The 9,679-nt window shown below is 40.8% G+C and overlaps 1 protein-coding gene across 2 annotated transcripts in view; it reads right to left on the reverse strand.

The window, feature by feature from the left end:
• Nucleotides 1–9,679, reverse strand: part of SRPX (sushi repeat containing protein, X-linked) — a 75,646-nt gene that overhangs the window by 32,401 nt on the left and 33,566 nt on the right. Inside the window, exon 2 of one of the 2 annotated variants that reach the window (XM_019524824.1) lies at nucleotides 4,073–4,132. The exons of the other annotated variant lie outside the window; for it this stretch is intronic. Coding sequence (XP_019380369.1) covers nucleotides 4,073–4,132 — 60 coding nt within the window. The remainder of the gene's footprint in view (nucleotides 1–4,072; nucleotides 4,133–9,679) is intronic. 2 annotated transcript variants of the gene reach the window in all.

Genomic DNA, 9,679 nt, shown 5'->3' on the forward strand with positions numbered 1-9,679 from the left:
ATGACTACCACATCCTTTGACTTCACTACCTCCGTGAGCTCACCTAAGAATTCCTGGTCAAGCTCTTCTCCTTGGTTAGACAAACAAGAAAAGAACAAACTTTCAGAATGCCTCCACATGGCCTAAGCTACTTTGCTAAAGAGACTGTATCATTGGACAATGGCTCAAATTTACCAATGCTCAGTGTTATCCAAATTAAACTGAGGAATGCAGGTACCGAGACCCCAAGAGAGAGGTAGCACAACAATAAATATAAAAGACTTTGGCACCCCATACCACCGGCACAGAAGCAAAAGAGCAATCTGATCTCCATCCACTATCACCAATGAAGACCCCTTATCTCAGCTTTCCTTCCATTTTTTTGCAGGTGAGAACAGACCCTGGACAAACCAAAGTATTCTCTGTGTTCCCTCCTTCATCCCTCAAACAGCAGTGACTAGGGGCCAATGCAAGGACTCAGAGGGCAAGTCATTACGCTAATGTTCTGCTACTTTCCCAGTCCCAATCTGGAAAGATGCAAAAGCCTCAAACTACCATCCAGCCCATGGGGTTCCACATGGGCCCAGAAACTTGGCAGTGAGAGAGCAATGGCAGCATTAATTGCTGTGGCTCTGGGAGTCATTGCCCCCATCTGTCATAATTGTAATTGTGGCTCTCAGCAGCTCTGCTGCTGCTCTGCACCTGGAGCAGCAGCCTCGGCTGGATTAACCCTTTAGTGGGCCCCAGGTAAACAAACTTGTGGGCCCTGGGCTGGTTGAGACTGCTTCCCTACCCTGGTGCTGCTGCATGTGTGGAGCAGGGCTCAGAACTGCTGCTAGGAAGCAGCCGCTGTGGTGGTGAGGCTGGCAGAGGGGAGGGGAAGGAAAGGGAAGAGAGGTGGATGGGGCCATTCATGCCGCAGCCGCGGAGGGAAGGACCAGGACCCTCCGCAGCTCAGGGCCATAGGCATGTGTTTAGTTTGCCTATGTGTTAATCCAGCCCTGGTACTAGCCCCTCATTACAAATGGGTAAGGTTTAACCCTAACTAGGAGCTAAATGGCCTGGTACATGAGTCCATCAATATGCCTCTGGGCTGTCAAACTGTGCAACAGATTTATGAGATGGTTAGAATCAGAGCATGTTTGTGGCTTCACTGCTTGTGAAAATCTTCTTTTGGCAAGTGGAGGGAAATATATCTGACTTCTTTCTCTGGGATTAATTTTTTCCTTACATAAATCTATTTAGCTGGCTTTGAAAATAAATGTATTGAATGAGACTGTCAATGGAAAGTGACTGAATATACCTGAGGAATACACCTTTTAGAAAAAAGTTGGTATATTCATGCAAATTCACAGGTGTAGAGATGAAATAAGGTAAAAGAGGAAACTTGCATTAAAAAAAGGAGAGAATTGCAAAATATTATATATAATTAGCAAACTGCACGTGGTAAAAATAGACAAAAACAAACTTCAGTCCTCCCAGACTTTTCCATGGCTCCACCTCATGCTTCTGGTGCACAGTGGCATGCAGCAACCATCTGAGGCCTGCCTGCCTAGTGTGTAGGGGATGGCTATAACCTGTGAGCTCTGTGAATATGGTTCTCCACATTGGACATAACAGAACTAGACTGAGCTCAACTTAGAAGGGGTTTATGCTGAGGATGAGGAAGGGTTTAGCCTCATGGCACTCAACCTATCCAGTCCTACAGGCTGGATGAGTGGTATGAGGCTAATCCAGAAGTTGGATCCTGCATGCAGGGTCAGTCTGTGGGCCTGATCCAGCATGGGGTAAGCACATAGGATGTTTCTGCGGGTGTGACAGGGTGTACTAAATCTGGTCACAGAGTGACTCCACCTATGGCCCAAACATGCCAGTGTGATGCACCATGTCATCTAGGCCACAGGGCTCCTCACAGGTCCATAAATTGGCAGTGAAGGAGCAGTAGCAGCGTTAATTGCTGCGGCTCTGAGAGTCATTGCCCCCATCTCCCATTGCTCCCCTGCTGGCGAAATTCCAGACCCAAAAGGAGCCTCACAGGCTGCATAACATATCCACGGGCCAGATTTAGCTTATGGGCTGTTAGTTGAGCACACAGATTTAGCTCAAAGTTACTACAAATATACTACCACTTGAGAGGCACTGTAGCCCAGTAGACTATTGGGAACCAGGCAATCCAGGTTTTATTCCCAGCTCTGCCACTCTTAGCAAATCGCTTCGATCTATTTATGCCTCAGTTTTCCCACCTAAAACATGACAATTAGTGAAATTAAACATTATTTATAAATGTACTTTCAGATCTATGGATAAAAAGCATTACACAAGAGTTGGGTGTTGCTATTATTTTTACAATTTAGGCAATTTGAAAAAATAATGTAAATGGCAACTGTGGTCAGTTGACAGTGGTACTGACCAAAGTGCCTGGCAGTCCTCTACAAACACGGGTTTTAGGCTGTTTCCTATAAGAGCAGCATGAAAAAATGATGCTCCACAGCAGGGTTCACTGTTGGATTAGGCAGTTGAACAGAGGGTTGATCAGAGAGAGAAGGAATCCTTAGTTGTGTTCTGGGAAACTAAAGCAGCAGGGATTTTTCCTTGGTGGTCTAAGCTGGTTGAAAAACTTCCAAGTAATCATGAAAGGTTTGGCATGTGGCCCTTAGCAAGCAAGCAAGCACCCTTGTGAGCTGAAAAGTTGCAGAGTATACACAGCTTTGTATGTGTACATACACTCCAAACCATGTTATGCATGTACTAGTGTAGATGCATGCATAACAGCGAGCATATTTATTAATCCAAAAATCTTTGCAACACAAGATAGGCAGTAACCAAACCTGTAGATATGAATAACCTCGTATTTAGGGTAAGTTTTGATCTGAATCTGGCAACTCAAGTCCATCCCTTTTTTTTGTGAGCAAACTTGTGAACTCAAATAAATGTAAGCATGCCAATGCAGTACAGGTCTTCTCAGCTTCATACCTTAGATTTTTGGATCAGAGGTGTCTAAACTCTTACAGCTGGCAGCACAGCTTAAAAATTCAATGCACTTATTAACAGCTGGGTGAATAAGCCACTGTGTTTCACTTACCACAGATAAATCTCTGCTGCCATTAAAAGAATTTGTTCTGGATCACTTTACAAAAGAAATTTCTTAGAGTCCACATTTTGACCACTTATCTGCAGGAATCTTCACACTGGAGTACAAATTTGTGAGGGGTGCTTATAAATAATTTATAAAGCATAATACGTTCTTAGTATTTTGTGCCTTCTTTTTTGCTGCTCATAAATAACTTTTTTAAAAAAAATCTGTTTTATTCTCTGAATGGTATCAATGTTACACAAAGTTATAGAAATATTTTTGGTTGCCTGAATATCTTACCTGTTCAGGGACTAGTTTGCTAACAAAACCATAGCAGCCAACTAAATTGACAATAAAAATCATTTGCCAGCTACAATAGAACCATATTTTAGGAAATGAGATACAACTCATGTGGTTTACCAATGGTGAAAAAATATTTTCTATCAATTCTATGGCCAATTAACTTGTTTGGAATCAGAAAGAAAATCTGAATGTTATTTCTTAACTTGTTGAATTTCATTATTTAATTACTGGGGCTGCATCATTTGCTTAATGATTTGCATGTTCATTAGTTAACACACTTTACTCTTCATTTCAGGTTGCTATGTGAACCCAAAATGAGCATTAGTTTAGGAAAAGCTTATGGAAAAAAATCAAGCTTTCTTTCAAGTGCTGCCATACATTAACATCAACAAGTCCAGATTCTGGACATGGTTACTGTTGATGGTTTGACTCTGATGTATGAATGAGAAAAAAGAGAAGCTTGTTTTTAATTCTCATAAGCTAGCAGCTTGACCTTTCAAAGGTGAAGAAGGCAATAAAACAGAAACTTACTCAGGTAAGCAAACGATGGTGAACAGTGCTTGGTTTATTTTCCATTGTTAGAAAAATAAAAAGCTTATCTTGATAGAAAAAGTTTGAACACAAACACGGAGCTGGATCACTTTAAGACAGGATGGAAAGAGAGAAGCTCTCCCAGCAATCAGCTGATCCTCATAAGCACATAAGCAAAGCATTCACCTTTATATCTATTGTGTGCATACACATCTTCATCATCTTCTAGGGGTGAGTATCCCGATCCTACAATACAAAACAAAAAAAAAAGAGTGCAGCAAGAAAGGAAATATAATTAAAGAAAAAAAAGAAGAAAAGGTTTTGCAAAGACGTGCAAGTGAAATTAGGATGCAACAATCTAAGCAATACTGATAGCATAAGCCACCCAGATGCTTAGATATATAGTGGAACCAGTTTAAAGTGAACTGAAATAGGGTGAAATGGTTTACATTAAGTTGAATGAAAATCTCCAAATTATTGTTGTGCACCAGGGACCACACAATACAATTTTTCTTCTTAGGAACTCCCGCCTGTAACAAAGGTGTTCTCAGAGAGATGGGAAGGAAGGATTTCACTGTAAGATGGTTCCAGAGCACCAGAGGCTGTTAACAGCCAACATGCCAACCAGCTGCGGGAAAATTGCCAACCAGCCAGCCGCAGTAAAATGTGTGCAACTCAAAAACAACTGTGGTTAACAGCACAATGCACAGAAGTAAAACATCAGATACATTATCTGCAAACATAGTTCCAACCATAAAAGGACTGATTTGTATTAAGTCTTCCTTGATCATTCAAGCAAAGGAAAATGACATGTTGGTGTACTGCTTTCTGTCAAAAATTCTGGATAAACATTGAGAGCTACAACTCCCGAACAGTTTACTAAACTGCAGTCACACTGGCTGGTATCTAATAGTGCTGTAAAATACACCTGAACCATAGATGTTTTAGAGACGTTTTAGACCTCAAAGAGGGAAGGCAAATCATAGCTTGCAAGCCTCCTATGTTTCTGGGGCAGTTTAAATACAGTTCCTGAAGAAAGAGTCAAAATTAAATAAAAGCTTTTCTTCAGTTCTTCTTTGTTATTTATTCTAACTTATTTAATGGCAAATTGTTATCTGAGCTGGGGCACTGCACACACTGATCCTTGGGCATTTGCTTGTCACAGAGTTTTATGTTATGCTGCCCTTGGATATGTCAAGATTTTGGTTTGTGGCTAGCAGGGTTAGGAGAACCTTAGACTGATATGAGGAAAAGCATATGCCTAACCTTGACAAGGTCAGATTTTTCTTGACAGCAGTATTTTAAACAAACTCCTCCTTCAGTAGCAGATCTGTATGCACGCAAAAATAAATCCTGCCTTTTATGCACTCTAGTATATAATGGATCAGACACTAAGGAGGTTATTTGGTTAATAGTAACCAGCAAATGTTTTTCATATTAAATACCAGGAATCACAACTATTAAGAGAGTCAAGAGGGGATCAAACTCCAATGTCAAAGATTTTCAAAAGACAGACACCTAAAGTTAGACTGTTAAAAACACACTTAAGTGCCTAAATATATGGATCTGTTTCAAGTACAGAGCATTCAAGCATCTTGTACCTATGCCAAAATACAAAGCTTCCATTGTCCAAGCAAAATTAGAATATGGACAAAGAGCTATTCAATTTGTCTTGCATATGGGCTTATTACCAGGGATCCTGGTTTTCCCTGATAAAAAATTGCATATCCTCTGATAAAAAGTCACAAATTCTCTAATAAACCCCTCCAAATCCATGATTAAAATGAAAGCCCACCCCCATAACCTCCCTGCTGGTGCCTATCACTCCCCCTCATCATACCCCCTCAGCCCTGCTGGTGCCCCTCACCCTCCCTCAGCCCTGCTTGTGCCCCTCACTCCCCGCCACCACAGCCCCCTGACCCTACTCGTGCCCCTCGCTCCCACTCCCACAGTCCTCCCAGCCCTGCTGGTGCCCCTTGCCTCCCACCTACAGCTCCTGCTCCCTACCCCTGCTGAAGGGCCCCCAGCTACCAGGGCTATGGGGCCAGGGACCCAGGTACATAACTCCTGCCCCTGGCAGGAGGCGGCAGCTGTTGCAGCTAAGCAAAGCTGGTTCAAGGCCTAGCACATGAGACTCATGAAAATGAAACACCACCAATATTGTATCTATGAAACAGCACTAATATATTCCATTGCAATAATGGAAAAATGTGGATTTTTGGTTATTTTTTTAATCAGAAAATTTAGGATTTTTTTTTTTAAATCAGAGAAAACTAGGATCCTTGTTAACCAGATTGCCCACATTTGCTAGGTACAGACATTCAAAAAGCTCAAGGCAGAATTGAACTAGGCTATGCAGTTTTCTGTAAGCAGGTATAATTCAGATTGGTAGTGAACAGAACACATATTCACCCCGGGGGAGCGGGGTGGGGTACAAATCTTGAACCGGGTGCCTTCATTTTTAAATCAGTCCATGTGTGCCAAACTTATGTTAGACCAGTTTTGTGTGCTGAGTTTCTGTTCCGTTACAGGTATACTGTATACCAGTTTCCAATCACTTATACCAGTCAAAGTGTAATGTCTATACCTGGCCATCATATCTGTTCAGTGCTTGACATATTAAACAAATAAAGTTGCTACAGCAATAATAAAGATGAAAAAAGGAGGAAAACAATACTACTTTAAAAAATAAGATGCTGCAATGACATGGTTTATATTTTGGTAGTCTTGTAAAAACTGGCTACATATTTTGTCCCAGTTGAGTATAGGCAAAAGCCACAAAATGAAAGCATTTAACAAGAAACTACTATAAACTACCATATTCATGGAATCTGATGATCACATCTGCTGTAGGAAAAAAATACTCTCTTATTCATAAAATAATCAGCTTTTATACTTCATCGGGACAGTGTCCTATTTCCATGCATTTTATTAAGGAATTAAGTTTAATTTGAAATACATACAGGCCAACAGAAAATTATTGGTAAACCATGCCATTAGCAGCCCAATTGTCTGCACTTAGTAAAGAAAAAACATAGTTACATTTGCAAAACATCTAAAGAGGAGCTAAAATAATAAACTAGCTTGATATTTTGATGCAGTAAAAGAATACAAGCAAAGAATGCAAAAACATGGGATATTGACAAAACAATTCTATCTTGTTGTGTTATCTTAAGCAAATAAAGCTGTTAAAAACTATAATATTTACCTGTGGAGGTAAATGTATCCTCAGGTGTATTTTATTTTGATTTCAATTTGTGAAATAGACCTTTTATTGTGTAGACTGATCAAATCCATTTAAGATGTTATCACTGTAGCCCCGCCCAGGTACCTGCAGTTAGGTCCCAATACAACACAGCATAATACTTCTAATACAGCAAAGAACATATGGACTTACTACATTTTAAGGATGCATGTCAATGGGATTATGTGTGTACTTTAAATTAAACATCTGCTTAAGAGCTTTGCTCAAAAACAATGACCTTACATGCTTAAAAGCATCTGGTAAAGAGCTCCACTGGACAGGAGCGTAATCACATGATTAGTCTCATAGACTTCAAATGGAGCATTTAGACTTCAATGGCACTTGCATGTTGACTGCTAAGAACATGCTTTGCTAGACTAGGGCTATACAGTAGGATCAAAATTATGACTGCACTGAAGAACCTGTACGCGATGTGATAAAAAGGTTCACGTTCACTAACAGCTCAAAACATACAACATAGGCTTTTTATTTATAAACAAACTGCCACACCAAACCATGCAGGATGCAGTGAACACACTACTTGCATTACTTCTCCAGAATCATGTGATTATCCCATTTTACCCTTTACTTTTTATCTATTCAGTGAAGTATGCAATGACTTTAAGATATGTACATGCGAGAGAGGTAACACCAAAATCATTTTGCAAATGCTTTTAGAAAGAGGATAACTACCTAATAATCCATCTAGTTCTTTGCAGATAGAGGAGAAAGGTTGTTAGGATTCAAAAGAAATTTTAGGATTACTTTTGTCATTCCTCAATTTATTCGGAAACTCACTTTCTCAGCTGCAAGATTTCCTTATGCAAAGGAAACCACCAAACAAATACTAAGCTTCTTGCTTGAGACCTGGAGTTGAAACCCAGCATTACAGACATCAGTTCAGACAACAACAAACAAACCTTTCTGATAGGTAAGCAGCACAAGCCTAAAGTTTTCCAATATTATGAGGAACAAAGTGTTAATAAAAACCTTTTTATTGACCCAAAGCTCTCCAAATCAGAGGAGAGATCCCCAACTATCTTCATCCTAAAACATACAAGAAAACTTTCTACCACTTGAAACCTTTTTAATTTCCTAAAGGATCATTTTCTCATAGGAACTTTTCAGCTTGACTGACAAATTGCAAGATGATGTTCAAAAGAATTATTAAAAGATGAGTTAAGATTATATAAATTAAAAAAAATAAAAACAGTGTCAAGTGTTAGATACTAAACACAATGTTAGAGACAGCAAGCATGTGCACATGTAAGATCACACATAGTATATTAAACTCAGAAGACTGTTTACATGCAAAAAAGGGATTTGAAACAATGAATTCTTTGTTTCATCACCTGATGTCACTCAGCATGTCTACACATGCATTTATATCAGCTTAAATTTACTGTGCAGTAAACTACTGAGCAGTAACCAGGAATAGGCCAGCATCTACACAGGAAGATGTTAAATAGCATTAACACTGTGTGTGGACTGACTTGGGACTAAAGTTAGTCTAAAGTTAGTCCCAAGTCAAGTTAGTTAGTCTAAAGTTAGTCCCAAGTCAATCCACACATACAGTGTTACTGCGCAGTAAGGTGCCTACATGTGCATTACTACTCAGTAACTAATTGGGCATAAATTTGATACCTGCATGATGTACGTGTAGATGTGCGCCTATACTGCGCAGTTATTTTGGTTACTGCGCAGTAAATGCTCATGTGTAGATGTGCCCACTGATCCTGTAAATGGTACATGTATGTGGACACTTGTGCCACGTGCAACAGTGTTCTTCCTGGTCCCCTTCCATGCAGCTACTTGTAATTTTAAGCAATCTTTCAGGGACAGGGATTGTATCCTTATACATACAGTATCAGCATCTAGCATATTACATTGTGTTACGATTCAAAAACATCCAATTCATATCTATTTTCCCTGTGGATGTAGACAGGAACTTCTAACCACTGTAATATATTAGGTTAAATTAAGAGCCAAGAACTTTCAATATAGATTGTGTTAGGGTAATGATATTTTTTCTACCAATATTTCAGCCCAAAACTAAGGGTGCACTGATAGAGATTTTGGGGGCTGATACTGATAGCCGATTTTTATGGAGGCATATCGGCCAATACCGATCTGATTTCCAATACAGTTGCGTGCAGCTGGCAAGTCTGTTGTGGTGGAAGGGGAGGGGGGAGGAAAGGGCTGTGGGAACAGATCAATGCCCCCTGTGGTGAGGGAGGAAGTGGGGCAGGAGCTGAAACTGCCCAGGCAGGATGGAACCACAGGTTATTCAGTGAGTGGGGGGTGGGGTAGCTCCCACCACTGCGCGCACCCTGGGAGGACATGGGGGGCATGTGCCCATGGATCTGCACAGGGCAGGGACACGGGCAGGGTGCAGCTGGGGGCTGGAGCTGGGGCAGGACCAGGCTCTTTTCGGTGGGGACTGGGCTCAGGACAGGCAGCAACAGTGCTGGAAGGAGGCTATTGGGGCACTGCAGCTGCCCCAAATTTTGCCATAGGCCCCCCAAAACCCCTCTCCCAGCACTGCCACT

The sequence above is a fragment of the Gavialis gangeticus genome, unplaced genomic scaffold, assembly GCF_001723915.1.
Source record: "Gavialis gangeticus isolate Ggan-Ray unplaced genomic scaffold, GavGan_comp1, whole genome shotgun sequence".
Taxonomy (NCBI): domain Eukaryota; kingdom Metazoa; phylum Chordata; order Crocodylia; family Gavialidae; genus Gavialis; species Gavialis gangeticus.